This window comes from Cynara cardunculus (genome assembly GCF_001531365.2).
Source record: "Cynara cardunculus var. scolymus isolate 2C chromosome LG 15, CcrdV1, whole genome shotgun sequence".
Taxonomy (NCBI): Eukaryota; Viridiplantae; Streptophyta; class Magnoliopsida; order Asterales; family Asteraceae; genus Cynara; species Cynara cardunculus.
Window position 1 is genome coordinate 17,408,664 of NC_037542.1, and position 19,847 is coordinate 17,428,510.

Below are 19,847 nucleotides of genomic sequence, written 5' to 3' on the forward strand. Positions count from 1 at the left end.
GAGTTCAAATAATAATAATCCAATATCAACTCAATACTCACGGTTTAAATTTTACAACTCGATTAGACATCAAGTTGTTTCGGGTTGAATTATTTCGTGTTGGATTGGGTTTGGTTGATGGGGTTCTGAGCACCCCTACTCCTATATGTCATCTTACTATCTCTTTTAAAACAACCAAGTGACCAACGTAACTCTTCCGGTGAAACTCATATGAGGTTACATCAAGAACAAACAAACATACCTTTTAACCCCAATTTACGTTTGATTTTGTGAATCTTGCCTTCGTCTTCATATTTGATCGTTTCTTCTTTTTACAATTTAAAAACTAAAAATATAATATATGTTTTTTTAATTTCAATATAAAATATAAAAATAGTGAAGATAACTAAAATACCTCTTATTTAATTGAATTTAACGGAAAAAGTTAACAACCGTTAGATAAACGGACTAAAACCATAAAAAATGTCAAACATAAGATACTAAACGTGAGTTTTTTAAATTTAAAGACAATGTCCATTAAAAAATGGTGAACATTTTGCTTATTTTATTACAATTTACCCTCCAAATTAATATCATGTTCCCCATTGCTTCATTTTAACTAAAAGGGTTGGAATTAATTTTTAAAAAAACATTTTTATATTTGATTTTCATGAACCTAAAAGTATTAAATAAAAATATTCATAATTTTCATCCAATCAAATAATTTGAGTTCAAAACTTCATCGCCAAAATTTGCAATTTTTTTTAGTTATATAAATAATTAAAAGTATTTTTAATTTGATATTAATTTATTAATCATTTATATATAATTTAGGGGTTCTTTGCTTTGTTTCCATTAAAGTCATGTATTAATGAAGCTGGCTGTATGGAATAATTGCTTAATATAGATTGAGAAAGATTTTGTTTGGAAGGCTTTTTTTCTCGTAGATGGAAGGAACGTGTTTTTTTAATTGAAGAGACATGTTTGGGGAAAAAAATATCATCGAATAAGCCACTTTGTATATCATTAATCCCTACTAAACAATCATACATAACTGATCGAATAAGTTATGAGTTTTATTAAACTCATTAAGTTGTTAACAAACATGCCGTTAATTGATGGTGCGATTGACTCATGTCCATCTCTTAGATCCCGTTTGATTTGCAAGAATAGAATGGATTTGGGGGGATTTGGAATTCAAATCCATTCCAATCCCTTGTTTGGTTTGTTGGATTGTCTAGATTTGAAATTCTAGAATTTAATTGAAATCCTACAAACATAAGATTTTGAAATCCTTAGAGGTTGCTTTGGATTTCACGACATTTCGTAGGATTGTACTCAATAAGGTTCTAAAAATGTTTAAAATATTTGTTTTCTAATAATCGATAAATAAAAATGTAATTTAGCTATTTTTATATTTTTTATAAATTAATTATAAATAATGGAATCCAATTTCATTCCAAATCCTACAAACCAAACATACCAATAATTTCAAATCCCTCGATAAAATCCAAATCTCTCAAAAACAATCTTACAAACCAAAGACCCCTTATTCTTTTATATTTCCAGAAATCACAATTGAGTTTGAAACATATATAAATAAACTGTTAGAGTAAAACTATACAACTGAACCAACAAAAAAAAATCACAGGTCGAAAAATTCTATAAAACTCTGTATTTTAAAAAAATACAGATATTACTAGATACATTTTGATAAATACAACTGATACGGATTTGTATTTTTTTTAAATACTACGGTTTCCGTTAACTATATTAATTGTTTAAATATAAATATTAGGGAAATAATTCCACTACTTGACTCTATTAAAAATATATAAATAAACAATAGGGGCTAATTTTATAATAATCAAATACGAAAGAGTAGGCTTTAAAATAAAGATCTCGGATCAAAACCATGACATATTTTTATTATTAAAAAGGTGGAATTATTTAAATATATATAAAAAATATCCCAAAGTCGTTGCATGTCAATTTTTTATATTATTAACCCCAAGATTAATAAATTATAAAAAATCCGTCAAATTTCTGAATCACATGATACTTAAATTTGTCTTTTTCTGTTATCATAAATAAATTTTTGGAAATAACTTCATAAGTTTTTATAAATATTAATACAAATATTTAAGTTTTCTTTTCATAATAAGTATATAGTATTTAATAAAATTGATTAAAATAGTCATTTTTCTTACATAAATTGGTCTATTAGTCATCATTATCTCTAATTTACCCAAATATCATTACATCCGTAAGTTTTATGTCTGCCACTTGCAGACATGGTTAAAAGACAAAAAAAATCAAATTCTACACTTGGCCGTTGCAATTGCAGGCCTATGTCAAATCTAATATTTTTTTTATCTTTTAGTTGAGTCTGCAAGTGATAGACTTGAGACTTGTGGATGTAGTGATATTTAGGTAAATCATAAAGATGAATGGTTAGAAGACCAATTTATATGAGAAAAATGATTATTTTAACCAATCTTCTTGTTAGTTGAAAACAAATGGCAAATTAAATGAAAAAGTAACGTACTTTAATTTGATTCTTATTTTGGATAACATACTTTCAAAACTTTTATTTTGATACCTAAGATGTAAAGTTTTAAACATTTAAGTACCCGGGTAACCGTTTGAAGCATTAACCGGTTTACCATGCTGATGTGGCGAGTAATGTGGTATCTAACTCAGTATTATTTGTTGACATGAATATCTTAATATAAAATTAGTTTTCATATATTGTTATTTTATATGGTAACCAGTTAGTACTTCAACCGGTTACCCGAGTATTTAAATATCTAAAACTTTACATCTTAAATATCAAAATAAAAAATTTAAAAATATATCACTCAAAATAAAAATCAAGTTAAAATACTTTTATTTTTCATATAATTACACAAAACAAAATATCAATTTTGGTGCATATAAATTTTGTTTCATGTATAAAATATTATATTATTAAAATCGGAAAAGTATTAATTTTCTATATATAAAAAAACAAAATCTGAAGCAAAAATTGACAGCTAGCATTAATTTTTTTTAATGATTAATATTGTTTTAATTTAATAAATTTATTGACAAATGTCTGTGTGTAACGGGTTGCGTATTTAGTCAACTTCCCTATTCTTTTTAGTGTGTTTTTTAAGGGCAAATTGCATGAAAAAGTAATGTACTTTAACTTGATTCCTATTTTGGGTAACGTACTTTCAAAACTTCCATTTTGGTACTTAAGATGTAAAGTTTTAAACATTTAAGTACCCGGGTAACTGATTGAAGTATTAACCGATTATCATGCTGATGTGTCGAGTGATGTGGTATCCAACTCGGTATTATTTCATTATTTGCTGACCTGGTCAATGACGTGGATTTTTTTTAAATCTAAAATTAGTCTTTTTTTAGTCTAAAATTAGTCTTCACTGGGTTACCCGGGTACTTAAATGTTTAAAACTTTACATCTTATGTACYMAAATGAAAGTTTTGAAAGTACGTTACCCAAAATAGGAATCAAGTTAAAGTATGTTACTTTTTCATGCAATTTGCCCTTTTTTTAACTCACAAAACCAACATTTTACTTTTCCAAAATCTTTGGATCATCGATGATGCCGTACGTTATTTCTTGATTTTTTGTTTTCATTTAATGTTAAAAAGTAATTACTGTTTACAGAAATGTAGTCTTTTGATTCTTTGAATATAAACAGTAAAAGATGTTTTTTTTTATTAACCTATATATCGAACTCGTTATACGAGCCGACTAATCTCATGACGATCATCCGCTTCACTGGTAGCCCAGAGCTACCAATTTGAACTTCCGTGGCCACAAAAGAATTCTTATTTCTATTTGAATTTGAATCCGGGACCTGCAGATACTTTTGACATTTGGAGCCCAAACTCAACACAATTGGGCACCCCCTTGTGGTTCAATAAAAGATGGACACTGAAGAATAACTTGGAAAATACCGATTTGCCTTGCAGGACTCGAATCTGTGACATATGAGAATAATTCCCAAAGTCTCAAGTTTTATTATCAGTTAAACTAACTCCGCTAAGTTAGATGTATTACTATTTATTATGCCAAATTTGATATAAGATTTGTTGTCTCATTGAAGAGATTTAGGAGCCGTTTACTAAATGTTTATCCAGGTAAGCGCTTATCAAGTCACATTATCTCATTGGATGAATATGGTAAGTACCAAGAATCTTACCTAGTCAGAGCGAGACAAAGACCAAGAGTCTTACTCAATAAGTGAGAACGACGACTCTTACCACGGTAAGCGTTTACCGGGTAAATTGTTGCATATCATGTCGTTTTGGTGGACTAAAATCTTGCCCAGTAAATAAATAATAGTGTTAGATTTTACTAGTAAACACTTACCGGATAAGTGTTTGGTAAACGGCCCCTTAGTGTCAAATTTGGTATTTAGTTGAAGATTTCATGTCCCAATTGGAGAGGTCTTGATACATAATCTTTCAAAATTCAAGTTTACTGTTTATTATTGAATACATACAACTTCTTAGAACTTCATATTTAGACTTAGTAAAATTAACTGATAAACACATTTAAGTAAACGATAAGAACTAAACATTACTATTACAACGTAATAATACTCCATAAATGCTATTTTTAGAAAAAATAAACATACAACTATTATTTAGAGAGAAAATGAGTTTTTATTCAAATAGACAAAGTTATAGCTGGTTTCACTTTTTAGCCATTTCTGACTCAATCTTTATGCAAAAAATCTACACATATATGTAATAATTGGTTTGGTAAAAAAAAGGAATTCTGTATAAAGATCCAGAAACCTTTACACGTATAATCAAAACGCATAAACCTCTTTTCGTTTTGGAAAAACAGTGTTTATATATATGCGTAAACCTTTAAAATTAACTAAAAAATGAATTTAAATAAAAAAATGATTAAAAAATAAAACTCTATTTATTGATTGGTTATAATTTTGAATTTCCGTAAAAAGGGAAGGAGAGAGAGAACAAGTGGCAAAAAGTTATGTGCATAAATGGAAACCCAATCTTATCAACAACTAGTAATAGATTGGTCCAAACAACAATATACAAAAGGAAACAAGTCGTAATGACTTTGTATAAATGACGTACAACTATATATTTATTTAAATTAAATTATATATATATATATATATATAATATCTTAAATTCATTTTTTTTAACTGAGTAATAGTCGTCATCCTCACTTACCGGGTAAAAAATCTCCATCATTCTCATCGCTCTTATCCAGTAAGATTCTTGACCATTTTCATGTTTATTCGATGAGGAAATTTATCCGGTAAATATTTACCAAGTAAGTGTTTAGTAAACGACCCGTAAGTGTAAACATAGAAAATGTATATGCATTTAAACAAGTCAATACATGTTTTCCAAATTTCCAAAAAAAACATATATACAACTTTGACTTTTGAAAAGTTACTTTTAGCATTAACTCGAACAATAAATTTGATTGCAACTTTACAACGTGTCATTAATAACCGTAATTATGAAAACTAGAAATATTGTTGCAAATTATGAATCTAAAACTTACACGTTGAATTTTCTAACCCAAGAGTTTTAAATATCATTTGAAATTATGTAACGAGATGTGAAAATATTATCACCCATTAATACAAAACGAAGTTAATGAGTTTTCTTAATGATTGTATTAATAATTGTTTTGTCAAGTAAAAATAATTTGATAATAATTAAACCGGTGATTATAAATATACATGGAATTAGTCAAGTAAAAACGGCACCGACATTGAAAAAACCGACCATATAATGACTAGGGTCCGCTCATCTTAAGTCTTCACATCAATGACTTATATACGAAGCGATGTATAATGATCGAAATTTATCATATTTTTTCTCATAATTATTATCATGTGAATTGAAACAATATCCCAAATATCCAACATTTATTGGATTTGTTACGATAATGAATTCTGAAATTGAAATTTTTAGATTTGTAATTGCGATTTATTTATTTTTCACATAATTATAAATAAATAAACAATATATATATATATATATGTGTGTGTGTGTGTGTGTGTGGAAGTTCAAACGAGAACAAATTTATTTTACAAGAACATGAGAGCACCTTTTTAATATAGTTAATTACATGTGATGTTATACTTTATCATATGCGATATTACATCAGAGACACGGACGCCTTTTTGGCATGACCTAGGTTGCAGGCACAAGTCACCCGTATGTGTTATCAAATGTGATAAAGGTATTCTTGATGTAATATAATAATCCACCACACGTGATACTAAATCATACACGAAAACAACCTTTAATGCGACCTAGGTCGCACCCTTGCAGGGCACATCGTCCACACACTACTAGTTGGTCTTCTCATGTGTATTATCACATGTGATAAGTGTGTTATCGTGTTTTCACACAATATAGATGTTCTTGTTTGAACTCTCTCTCTCTCTCTATAACATATTCATGATGAAACCCAAAAATTGATTAGGAACTTGGGAAATGTTCACAACACGTTATTTGTCATTCTTCAGTATGAATATTCATCATAAATAACAGTGTTCACAACATGTAACACATCCCTCTTCACTCTTCAGTATGAATATCCATCATAAATAACATATTCATGATGAATATAGACGTGGTATTATCATGAATCATACATTCATAATGAATATGTTACAACATTAATAATGATAAATAACAAGTTCATATTTCTGACGAATATGGCACGTGTCATGTTGTGCATGGTTAATTCCTAAGTTTCAAACAGTTTTAGGTTTCTAACGAACATGTTCATATATGTGTGTAGGCGAAGGATCTTGTGACAAAGAGAGTTAAGCTGAGAAGTGTAAAAAGAATTCTAGACCCTTGATCACATTTAATTTTAAAGTCACTCATGAATCGTGCTTAACGGAGATTAATCTAGTGCATCTTGAAGCATCTCATACCAATGTACATCCAAAAGTGTAGATGAATTCTTACGCTTATCATTTTAACTTTTTTTCTCATCGGAATCCAAACTAATATATATAGAGAGAGAGAGAGAGATTGATTTTATTTATGTGGGGTTTTGAAAATATAAGCAGAAAAAACATGCAAAAGTCCAGTCAAGCTTGAGTTTGAGAAGCGAGTAAAGGGCGCATGCCGTGTTACGTTTTCTCCCAATCCTAAAACCCACCCTTTGACTTGCCACCAAAGTCAACATCCCACTTGTAAACTGTACACACACTTGCCATTATAATAATCCCATTCTTTAAAACCATCCTTCTGAGATGCTTCTCAATCATACCCACAATTCAATTACTTATAAAAAGGTCAGCACCCAACTCATTCTTCAATCTTCTCTATATCATCTTCATCTTCTTTAATTATCTTTCTCTTCAAATCATTATCTTCAATCATCCATGGCGGACTGGGGTTTACAAGCTGTGATCAGACCTAATGAATACGATGACCATCTGCAAGATCACGAAGATCATCATCATCATCATCATCAACACAATCATGATCAAGCTTTTGGATCTATTGATATGAAGAAAGAATATGATCAAGCTCTTCTCTTCTGTTACCCTCATCTCTTTGATCATCATCATGATTATGATCCTGAAACCACTAGCACAACAGCAGTTGTTGGAGGAGAATTAGATCAACTTTACAAGCCTTTTTATCCACTTTATGAAACTAATGAGATCGAGTTTCCTCCTCCTCCTATGCCTGTTGTTTCTGCTGATCTTCAAACCATTCATCATCATCATCATCATCATCAGGATTCTGATCAAGAAGTTCAACATCAAGAACAACACATCAGGAGTTTTTGTGAGTCTGCTTCAAAACCCTCCCAAATTGCACCAAAGCTCAAAAAAAGGTGAGAACTTTTGCGATCAAGAAACCGGGTTATATCCCTTCTTTTTTGATTGATATTTATGGTATTTGCATCCGATGATGATTTTAGTGACACTTTCTTTAATTTTCTGTGTGTATAAACAGGAAGAATCAACAAAAGAGGGTGGTGGTTCAAGTAACAGCTGATGGGTTATCTTCAGATCCATGGGCTTGGCGTAAATATGGTCAAAAACCAATCAAAGGCTCCATCTATCCAAGGTACATATTTGTTTCGTTTTTTTTTTTTTTTTTTTGAACAGCAAAAAGGCAATTTGTTTCGTTTTGATCCTACGGGAAAAAAGGTCGATAAAATTGCAAACACAGACGCTAAATTAATCAGTTTTAGAACCCAAATATATATGGTCCTAGATGTTCTTTACAAGTGTTCTCTTGTTCGATATATCCAGCTAGCAAGATCCAGCCACTATATAGGTATAATGTTAGAATACAGACATTATATCTGTAATAGCTTCCGTAGAATTCAAACACTATATTGGTTTTATGGCGTTTTTGTATTGTTTACGTTACTTATGAGTATATATGATGTTTGAATTGTACAGAAGCTATTATAGATGCAGCAGCTCAAAAGGGTGTATGGCAAGGAGACAAGTCGAGCAAAGTTGCACCGATCCAAGCATCTACATTTTAACCTACACTGCCGATCACAACCATGCACAACCAACTCGCCGGAACTCGTTGGCCGGAATTACCCGTAACCGGTTCAAGATTACTCCAAAGAGCCCCACCATTAGCGACGGTTGTAAAACCGTCACAGTTTCAAAGGACTCACCCTTTCATTCTCCAACAACCCCTTCTGTTTCATCCATTGAAGATGAAATCCTCCAACAATCAAACATCAAACAAGAGACAATGTTTTACAACAAATTCGACGATCAAGAACATACAATGATGACAGGATTCAACGATGACGACTTCATGATATATAGAGATGATTTCTTCGAAGATTTGGAGGATTTGGGAGGGTTTAAAATGGATTCATCATCTTATAATTGCTCAAACCAGCAATTTCCTCATGTCTTCTCATGACTATGAATTTCTTAAAGTTTACTTTTGCTTTTTCTTTGTAAAATTTGTAAGGTTAGAAGAGCGTTTTTTGTTATAATTATATATATATATATATATATATATATATATTTACATATTCATATATGTAAATTATACAAAAATTAAAATATATATGTTATGATGAAATGAGCAAGGAAATAACATGTAATGGATAGTTGATTTTCATTATGAAATGAATAATTAGGTTTAAAATGTCAAAGAAGTCGGTCATTTTGTATTCCAAGACCATACTTTTGATATATGAATTATCATTAAAAACGAAAAATAGAGGAACACCATAATAACCGTTCATCTATAAGTTATGTATATATGCATATAAGTAATTGAAGATATTTCCTAACTTCTATGCACGTACGTATAAATTATCTTTAAGTACATATACATTTCGCACAGATGAATGGTTAGTAGGTTATTCCTTAATTTTTCATTTTTTACGGTTTTCTTCTGAACCAACTGACTCTATACATATACATATACATATACATATACATATATATTATTGTCAAGTTGTTGTATGTTCATTTATGTATAATTAATAACTGATAATTCAAAATTTAAGTCGTCAATTTCAATTATTTTATGGTCGTATTTTATGATATTCTACTCCATCGTTTGTTTTGAGTTTTTGCCCTTTCAAGGACGCGAAAAGAATTATTTATAACTATTTTTCGTATATTTATATTTTTGGAGAATACAATAAGTATTTAATAATTAATATTTAGATATAAGATAATGTATCTATTTTGTATTAATGTAAGTAGATAAGTCGTATTTAAGAGGTGGTGGTTCTTGTAGAGGGAAAGCTTACGACTAATTCAATTCCAATTAAATTGTAAAATAATGTAGGGGTGATTAAAATAAGGTAGCCAGGGTTTTCATTTTTAATATTTAAGATAATGCAGAGTGTTGAATTATAAATTAAATAAATCGCATTTATTTATATTTATATTTTAAATTATTTAAATATATTAATGCATTATTTTAATTGCTTACATTTATTGTAGAAGAACAATGTGAAAAGCCTCTTGTTTGTATGCCTTGTAGGTGGTCTTATAATATATATTTGATGAGAAAATTAAAACAAGCTTAGTAAAAAAAAATTAAATTAAAATAAAAACTATTAACAAAATCCGTTATATTTTGATATATTTTCTTTCCTAGAAAAAATAGAAGTTGATATTGGAATAAATTTATTGCTTAACAAATCTAATTTTAAGGGTCTGTTTGATTGGTTTTCATTAAGTCGTGTATAGATAAAGTTGTTTGTATATATTATTTTGTTTTTACAGATTAAAAAGATTTTTGTTTAAAGAGAGTTTTTCATAGATGGAAAGAACATATTTTTTAATTGGGAGGAAAATTTTGACTTTCTATATAAAGTATCGTCTTAAAGTCTTATATAATAAACTATTTTTTTTTATCTAATGTAACATCTCAGATTAATCGTAGCAGATATTGTCCATTCTGTCCACACACATGTGGACACGGTTTAAGACTTGTCTGATAGAGGAGATATCAAGTTTCTTATAAAGCAACTTTTGTTCCGTCTCCAACCGATGTGAAATCTTATAATTCATCCCCCTAGAAGTCCAGTGTCCTCGCTAGCATACCAGTCCTGGTCTTGACTCTGATACCGTCTGTTCAAGGTGAGCAAAGGTGGGCATCTGACCAAAATTCAAGGAACCAGAACTGGTTATACCGGTTCTTTAAAATTGGGAGCCAGTCCTGGAACCATCGGTTTCGGTACCGGGTACTTGATGTCTGATTCTTTTTTTAAAAATATGTGAATATTGATTATAATAATAATAATAATATAAAATAAATATGTCGAGAAAATGATGGGCAGATCGGAATTTTTTAAATGTGAAAGTATGTGTATGCTCGTTTGGGGACGCCGATTTTTGCGGTCACGCTTTTGATGGCAATTGAAAGAGATGGTCAAACTTTTTTTAATTATTATTTAAATATTATCTTCCAAATTAAATTATTTTATTAAAAACCAGCCTACAATATTTTCTTTATTTTATTAAATCTCAGTCTGATTTATTGTTTTTTTAATTATTTGAATAATTTATTCACGTTTTAAATTTTAGAATTTTATAATAGGTATCGACAAAATTACCTAATTAAAGAAAATGAAATAATATAATTATTTGTGAAAATACAATATTGACCATCAAATATTGAGAATATGAAATTTCTTCGTAATTAAATTAAAAAATATTGATAATATTATTATAAAAAGATAAAATATAATAAAATAAGTAAATATTCAATCATTAATTCATGTAGAATTATTTGTGGTCATATAATTAATCACCATGTTTACATGTATAATGTCAAATATTTTAGTTTTTAATTATTAATATTATATTTTTTTTCTAGTTTTAGTATCTGCTTAAATCACGTTTTATTCTACTTTATTACATACCCTTAATTATATCTAAATACGAATACATGCACTAAACAGAGTCTACAAGACTTGTTTTAGGGGTTTCGAGCACCTCTGATTGGTCATGATTATCACCAAGTAAGGTCCCACGAAAGCGGCATTCATATAAGTTGTAGGTTCCAAGTGCGATGAGTCTGATCTTATGTCCCTAAACCCATCGTTTGAGTTTGGGCCTCCGACAATTGCACCCACATGGATATTAGGGTTAGGTTTACTCGAAGAATAGTGGCTTGAGTAGCCATCGTTGCAGCCCACCTTAGTCTGGTTGTCATACACTGAATCAATGGATGCACCCCGATGGTGCACTTGTGTTGGGTACTTCTTCCCATACCCAACCATGTATGACATGTTTAGAGGGGTTTTCTCAAGAATGTAATCAACTTGATATTTTTCGAAGTATGTATTAATTTTATTTCCATATGTTTTATTTTGATTTCTTATTTAATGAAAATTAAACTGGGATTTTGCGAAGGATTTGATCTGATCACGAGTGAATTTGGTGGGGCCACAATGGACAAATCCAATGAGTATGTTGGAGTAAGCGAGTAACACCATGTTAGCACTTGAAGCATACTGTAAATTGCTACTATCTCTAGTGAACAAAGTCCATCTATATACATAGAAAGACGTGCAATGTTGTATTTAAGAAATACAGAATTTTAGAAGTAAGTTTATGAACGATTTTCTTGTAATACCCAAATGTTAAATCTTTACGTTATTTCATGCAAATTCCGTGTAACTTATGTATCGGAAACTGTAGGTATCCAGGTTAGGTTGCACGAACCTAGCCTAATCCCAGTTAAAAAAAATCCTAAAAACTTGAACCGATAACCTACAAGGTCATTTTGGTAATATTTTATTTTTTGTGAATATTGGTTTCTTAAAAATTTAATCCAACAGAAGTGAAAGCCTCTTTAAGCCCATTAACATCCTACATGGGCCTGGGTCTAGGCCCATATTGCAAAACTTTGAAAGCTTACCGGGGGTAGTTTTGATTTGGAGCGAGCCACTGTTTGGCGTCACGGCGCATATAAATGAGTCGGCTCCTGTTTTAAACGGCTCCAGCTCACTTTTTCCTGCAAAATATTCTTAAAAAAAACAAAAATGAAATTAATGCGTAACAACTTTGAAAGCAAACTAAATTGTGTTATTACCTTTGCAAGTAAAGTCTGAGCTCCCACAAACTTATTGTCCCAGCTGAACTCTGTAGCGGCTTGGCTGCACCCTCGATTGCTTATCGCGTAGTTTAAGTAGCTGCTTTCTCCAGTCGCCTTGTAAAGCCAAGCCGCTGCCCATAACAACTCATCCTGTTTAATTACCCCATAAAATAAAACATAAACAAAGTATTAGAAAATGAAAAATAAATAACTACAACCACAGGTGGTGTCTGATTAATTTGAGTTTGGCTTCAAAAGTCAAAAGTGCGTTCAAATCCAATGAGGAACAAAAATGCTCTTGTGGCCACCGAGGTTCAAATGCGGTGACTTCGGACTACCCGCAAAACAGGTCGGCTCATATAACGAGTTGAATATCTAGGTTAATAAAAAAAACTACTAAGTTTAGGAGTAAAGATTTAATTACATTATAACCAGAGTAGGAGCAGTAGAACGGGCAAGAACCCTGGTATGATCCTCTATATTTGTCCCCAAACTCGAATAACTGAGATTCATATTCAATCCATAACAATTAATTACTTGATTTATATATAAAATGGTTATATAGAGGATCATATTCCGGAGAAAACCATAAAAAATTGAAAAGTTAAGTAACACCTTCTAACCATCCATCTAGACGAAATGCACATGTACATACAAGAAAAATTTGTAAGCAATTTATCTGATATGCACATGCACATAACATCCATTCGTGCATAAAAATCAAGAAACAACTTCAATTATTTATATGCATATTGTACATATATATGATTATCAGAGTGTTCTTTAGTTCTTTTTTTTTTTTAGAGTTTCCATGTATCGTACGTACTGATTTTGAATGGTTTACTAGTCTTGATGACTATTCTAAATCGATCCCTTTGAAAACAATCGAGGCTGCAGCAAGTGCCGCGGCCGAGTCAGCCGCCACCTCCGTCCCTGGAGAACCAGCATTGATCTCCGTGATTGTTCGGGGTGTGTCCATGTCCTCCGGCCGCTCCCAACATGCGTGATCCTTGTTTCCATCTCCTAGTTGACTCACTGAGTTAATACGTTTGTTGTACTCGATCGCAGCCCAACTCAACAAGCTGATTGTATACGCCATAGGGAACCCGAACTTCACATTGTCACCGGCGTCATAGTATCCTCCACTTGAATTCACCTGTCGATCGAGTTTTCAAGATAACGTTGTTACGTTAATAGATTATTCAGTACAAGTCATCAATGCAATTAATATAAATTACACATATATACATTTTTGGACTCGCCATCAGACAAGGCTGAGTCGTCACGCCATTTGACTCGCTGAGCCGAGGGTAATTTTCCCGACCGTTGGCCTTCGAGGAACAATATCGCCTTTGTAAGTGCATCCTCGTAATCATGAGACAGCTCATGGTCTTGGTCCCTGTCTCGTACGCTAGTACTAGCCATATGTGACTAGTTCCATGAACCATTGTTCATAATTGATTGCTGGTTTGTGGTCTCACTAGCTAGGGTGCATGGTTACATTTATAGGGTTATAAGCAATAGAAACTTAGCACATGCATGATGATGCAAATAATTGTGGTGGATGGAGATCGCGTGAGGGATTCAAACGATTATGCATGGTGATGATTTTATTATATGAATTTCATTAATTGGTATATGGGTTAGCTTCCATCATCTCGATTAATTCTACAGGATCTGAAGATAACAATCAGTAAAATCTTGAATGGTTCTAAAGTGACTCCAACTATAACGATCTATAAGGGGAAGTGCAAGATATACCCTTAATGTCTCTAAAATTTTGTTCATTTGCGTCAACCAATTAATTTTGAAGAATATGGATGAAACTGATTTATTTTTTACTGATCGAAAGTTTATCAGTCACTGTAATTTCTCAATACATGTAAAGATTTTTGTTGTCAAAGGATGGAAAAGTTATACGAGAAATTAAGGACTTAATTGAAATTCATTATTTATATTAAAAACTTGTAGAGGAATTTAAGGGAGTTGCATGAATACCCATTTTCTAAAGAATGGGGCAAAACTACAAGAAATGAATTTGATGTAAATGGTTGAAAAGATCTTAACAACTTTCTCTAATAAGAAGAGTATGTCTGAAGCATGGACTTTTTTTCTTTTAATTACTTCAATATTCCATATAAAATGTTATTATTTTGTACACATATATATGGAGAGAGACTTGAGATCATGTGAGACCCGTAAGACCAATTCTCAACCATTGGATTAGATTTACAATCGTCAGATCTAAACATTCATAAACGCCACGAGACTTCTCAATAATTACAAAATTGCCAACTTGCAACTTTAGACCATTAGATCATTAGCTTATAAAGTTGATCAATGAACATAAATTGGTCTTACGGGTCCCACGAAAAGCCCTTGGTCTCACGTGAACTCAACCATATATATATATAAGTCATATACGTATACCCGTATCGTGTAAATATACTTTGACTTTTGAATATTTTGCAGTGCTTAAAAATAAAAATCAGACATTATTTTTAACCTTTATTTTAAGAACTCAGATGTCTTTTAACATTCGTGTCTTGATAATAACATTTATTTCAATTTATTTAAAAATTTAAAAAAAATAAAATATTGTATGAAATACAAGATTTGGGCGATGTCATTTGGGTATGGTTCGGAAATATGTGGCATCATGGTCGTGGAGTCATATTATAAATCATTTAATTAAACAATGTATTTATAAATTTTAATTTCTTAATTAAATTTTATTTCTATATATACATTTGTTTGTTTTAAAAACTAAAAGCATCATTTTTTTAAATATTTTTATATGTGTTAATGGTATGTTTGTTAGTAGTTTAATGAAATTAATGAAACTCCTAACTTATTCGGTCAGCTATATATAATTGTTTGATAGTGACTTAATGATATAAAAAGTGACTTATTCATTAAGCTTCTAACAAGAATCTTTATATAAAAGATCAAGTTTTTCAAACATTTCCCTCCCAAATAAATAAATAAAACATGTTCCTTCAATTTCATCTATGAAAAATCTCTTCCGAACAAAAACCTATCGTGGAGTCATATTATATATCAAGTTTGTCTTGTTAAAAATATCCGATACGATAATTAATTCATACGTTTTAAATTAAAGAAATTGTGCTTTTTAATCAAGAATTAATTAAGAGTGATGATATAATTATAAATAAATGAGACTTATTGCAGAAGTGGAGCGATGTATATGAATTTTCCAAACTACCCACAACAACGACTGATGTCTTCTATCTTTACTCAAAATAAACCGAACTAGTTGTTTAACAACATCTCCTTACAATCACAGAGATGAAGAAAGAGACATATAGAGAGAGAGAGAGATGAAATATACATATATTTGACCATCTATATATATATATATATATATATATATACATATACATACATATGTATATATATGTGTATGTGCATGCATGCAGATGTATTGATAGCATTACACATGGAATTCTTAGCTTAGCTACATCTTTTAACAACATATATAGTTCAACAAAAGTAGGTATGTTTAGTTGGTTTTCTTCAAGCCATCTCTCTCTCTCTCTCACACACATATATATGTATATATAACAAGTGTGTGGGACAGACCAACCTCTTTCATCTGCCATCAACATTTCATACAAAACATTCACCCTATCTCTCTCTCTCTCTCTTGATCTTGAACCATGGAAAGAGATGATCATGAGCATGCTTCACATGCAGGAGCACATGATGATCATCAGGCTGATCCTATGAACAACAGCAACAACATGAATCCATTTATGTTGGATTATACAACAACGTTACCGTTGATTGATAATCCATTCCATTCATCTTCATCTGATCCGCTGCTTTTACCTCAACCATGCTTGCCGTTAATGCCTCATAATTATGTGGATAATAATAGTATTAACTTGGAGAGCAGCAATGTAGACTGGGTTAGCCTTCTTTCTGGTTTCATGAACAATGGTGAGGGATCTGCAATGGGAGATCATGAAAGCAGCAGCAGCAGAAGGCATAATGGTATGAATGGTAAAGGCATGAAAAGTAGGGGTAAAAAAGTAACTCCATCTAGGGTTGCATTTCATACAAGAAGTAGTGAGGATATCCTTGATGATGGTTACAAATGGAGAAAATATGGCCAAAAATCTGTCAAAAATAGCCATCATCCAAGGTACCAATTCATTACTCGCTGTATCTATCTCTATATCTATATCTATCTCTATCTCTATATCTATATTTATATCTATATATGTAGATTTGATATTGTTTTCTACAAGAACTCGAAAAAACCAAATCGAAATGAATTGAGTTGTTAATTATAACCCGTTTTAATTATTAATTAAGCAATCCACATATATATATATATATATAGGGGAGCGATCAAATGAAAAACACTCAATTTGTAAAAACCGTAAAAACCTCAGTCCACCAATCATAATTTTTCATTTTGTTCATATTTTTGTAATTATAAGAGGTTGATTAATCATTTTTATTGTGGAGGATGTTAATCATGGATATTATCATCTTCATTATTTTAATTTTAGATAAATACATGAAACAGTTTCATAAAAATTTCATTAAGTAGTATATGAAATAATTTCATAACCATATATGAAACAACTTCATCAAAAAAAATATTATATGAAACAATTTCACAAGATTAAACAATTTCGTGAAAAAATTTCATAAGATTACGACGGATGAGAGTAGTTTTTACGGTTTTTACAAATTAGAGTGGTTTTCATTTGATCGCTCCTCTATATAGTATATATATATATATATATAGAGAGAGAGAGAGAGAGAGAGAGAGTTTGTTTCAAATACAACTCATCCCATTTGTACACCAATGCAACCCAATATGTTGAGATATTTATGGAAATGATGAGAGTTCATTTATTATGATTTGAATATTTATGAATATGGTTCATTAATTATGATCGATACTTTATATTAGAAAACAATAAAAACTTCTATGAAATCACATATTAATCAAATAAAATGAACGGTTGAGATAGGGTTGTATTAACCAACCTCTCTCTCTCTCTCTCTCTCTCTATATATATATATATATATATATATAAAGTTACTTGACATTCTAATTCGTTGAAGAATTGTCCCTTTTAGTGACAATTGTGTGTTTCTTTGGTGAGCAAGAAAAAGAAAGAGTAATTGCTGACAAATAAGTTGACCTAACATTTCTACCACTCATTCTTTCCTTATTTATCGATTCATTCCTTCAATTCTGCAAAACATCAATAAGTTGTTTTAAATTGGTAATTTATATGCATAAAAAACAGTTTTTAAGAGTTTTTATCAAATGTTTTATAGTATAGTATAGTCTATGTATATATTGTTTATAGAAGTAGTGAAGATTAATTTGATTTTGTTTGGTGGGTAATGCATGGAAGGAGTTATTACAGGTGTACTCATCATACATGCAATGTGAAGAAGCAAATTCAGAGGCTCTCAAAAGACAATACGATTGTGGTGACAACCTACGAAGGAATTCATAACCATCCATGCGAGAAGCTCATGGAAACCTTGACTCCACTTCTTAAGCAACTCCAGTTTCTCTCCAGATTCTAAACCAACCACTTACACTTTTACTTACTTAATCTGTACATTCATTTCAATTCCATCTGCTACTACTATTACATCTATGATCATCACAACCAACCATCTTAACGCATTAAGTTCTCCATCGTTCCTCAATTTCTTATCGTCAAGATAACTACGTAGAAGTCGAAATCGAGAAACAAATGTATACATTTGTTTAACATTATGTTTGTTTCACACGTAGCCCTCCCTATTCACATGACGTTTTTGTGAAACAAAAAATAGACGTGAAAAAGTTTCACATTATGAACAGAGTACATATAAAACAAACACGTTATGAAACAAATATATGTTAAACAATACATTAAATACTATCCTTAGACGGAAAGAAAATCATGTGAAATAAAACCTTAAAGTAGAAATTCTCACAGATTTCACAAATTTTGGGGTTTTCAAATGATTAATTAAGTATCTGTATACAGAATCATGTTAAATAAGCAATAGTTAATACATATACAAAATCTCTAATCAAGAATGAAACATTGTCCCATATCATATTCTTGCATGTTTATCAAAATCACTTGAAAGTCACATCTATTTATTGAGTATAAAGAATGAAAAGAGTAATTAAAATAAATTTACATTAAATAATTTTATGACATTTCTTTAGAAAATAGCTCTACTAATAAATAATAATAATCTATATTATATTATAAAGTATTTAGCTAAATTATCATAAAAAATTATGCATCATACAACTTATTAATGTATATTACTTAAAATTCAAGATTACAAGTTATTAAAACTCCATGTTTGAATTCGTATAATTACCTGCTAATAAATAGAATAAATACTAGTAAAGAACTATTAGATGAAACACTTATTTTTTTTTTTATGATTTCAATATTTACTGAATATTGTTAAAGTTTATTAATTATGAGTAATGTTTTATTGTAGGAAGCAATCAATATATCTATGAAACGAGATATTAGTTAGACTAGTTGGACGATTAAGATTGTTTATATGGTTTATACTTTTTCTATGGTTTGTAATTGACTGAGACTCTCTCTCTCTCTCTCTCTCTGTGTGTGTGCATGCGTGTGCGTGTGCGTGTGCGTGTGCGTGTACGGAAAGAATATTTTGCAAACCAAACTATTTGTACAAACCATGAACAGCTGATTTCATTATCTATTTTAGTGAAAAAAATTTATGAAATTGTTTAATATGATGAAATTATTTCAAAAATTAATTTCAAATAATTATGGACATTATCATCTTCATTCTATTAATTTTAGTAAACAAATTTCATCAAAATAAGAAATATATGAAACAATTTAATTTTTACATAGAAACAAAAATACATGAAACATTTTTATCAAGAAATGAATTATTTGAAACAATTCCATCATATTAGATAATTTCAAGAAAACTTCACTAAAATAAACAATGAAATCGACGGTTTTCATGGTTTGTACAAGTAGTTTGGTTTGCATATATATATATGAGTCTAATCAAATGAGAAGTAATTAGTTTGTGATACCTGTAATTTTCAATATGAATCAATCATTTTATTATATTAATTGTATTATCTTAATTAAGAAAAATGGTGTATTAGTAATTTATTAATATATATACTATCTTATAAAGCATTTGGCTAAATTTCTTAAAAACTCTTGAACCCGTTCATCCTTATCCGATTTCATCCCATATCTGAATTCGTGTAACTAACT

At 30.2% G+C, this 19,847-nt stretch overlaps 3 protein-coding genes across 3 annotated transcripts; 2 read left to right on the forward strand and 1 right to left on the reverse strand.

Annotated features, from left to right (window-relative positions):
* The first annotated feature begins 7,346 nt into the window (after nt 1-7,346).
* Nucleotides 7,347-8,953, forward strand: LOC112528119 (probable WRKY transcription factor 29). The gene is made up of 3 exons (XM_025139048.1): nt 7,347-7,852; nt 7,975-8,088; nt 8,430-8,953. Exons 1-3 carry the CDS (start codon nt 7,392-7,394, stop codon nt 8,914-8,916), a joined length of 1,062 nt encoding a protein of 353 aa, XP_024994816.1. The 5' UTR covers nt 7,347-7,391; the 3' UTR covers nt 8,917-8,953.
* A 2,475-nt stretch (nt 8,954-11,428) lies between these two features.
* LOC112528622 (endoglucanase-like) lies at nt 11,429-13,989 on the reverse strand. The gene is given in 7 exon segments (XM_025139641.1): nt 11,429-11,792; nt 11,868-12,017; nt 12,375-12,495; nt 12,546-12,714; nt 12,989-13,066; nt 13,391-13,720; nt 13,813-13,989. Coding segments are annotated over 7 exon segments (1,389 nt in total).
* A 2,226-nt stretch (nt 13,990-16,215) lies between these two features.
* Nucleotides 16,216-18,195, forward strand: LOC112528399 (probable WRKY transcription factor 24). Its single transcript, XM_025139418.1, has 2 exons — nt 16,216-16,732; nt 17,970-18,195. The coding sequence occupies exons 1-2, from the start codon at nt 16,245-16,247 to the stop codon at nt 18,145-18,147; spliced, it is 666 nt and encodes a 221-aa protein (XP_024995186.1). The 5' UTR covers nt 16,216-16,244; the 3' UTR covers nt 18,148-18,195.
* Nucleotides 18,196-19,847: the final 1,652 nt, after the last annotated feature.

What these genes read in the sequence shown, in the direction of transcription:
- LOC112528119 (XM_025139048.1), top strand. Translation starts at nt 7,392, where the DNA reads ATGGCGGACTGGGGTTTACAAGCTGTGATCAGACCTAATGAATACGAT. An exon ending in GCACCAAAGCTCAAAAAAAG is followed by an intron (nt 7,853 to 7,974) that starts GTGAGAACTTTT and finishes GTGTATAAACAG; the next exon opens with GAAGAATCAACAAAAGAGGG. An exon ending in AAAGGCTCCATCTATCCAAG is followed by an intron (nt 8,089 to 8,429) that starts GTACATATTTGT and finishes TGAATTGTACAG; the next exon opens with AAGCTATTATAGATGCAGCA.
- LOC112528399 (XM_025139418.1), top strand. Translation starts at nt 16,245, where the DNA reads ATGGAAAGAGATGATCATGAGCATGCTTCACATGCAGGAGCACATGAT. An exon ending in AAAAATAGCCATCATCCAAG is followed by an intron (nt 16,733 to 17,969) that starts GTACCAATTCAT and finishes AATGCATGGAAG; the next exon opens with GAGTTATTACAGGTGTACTC.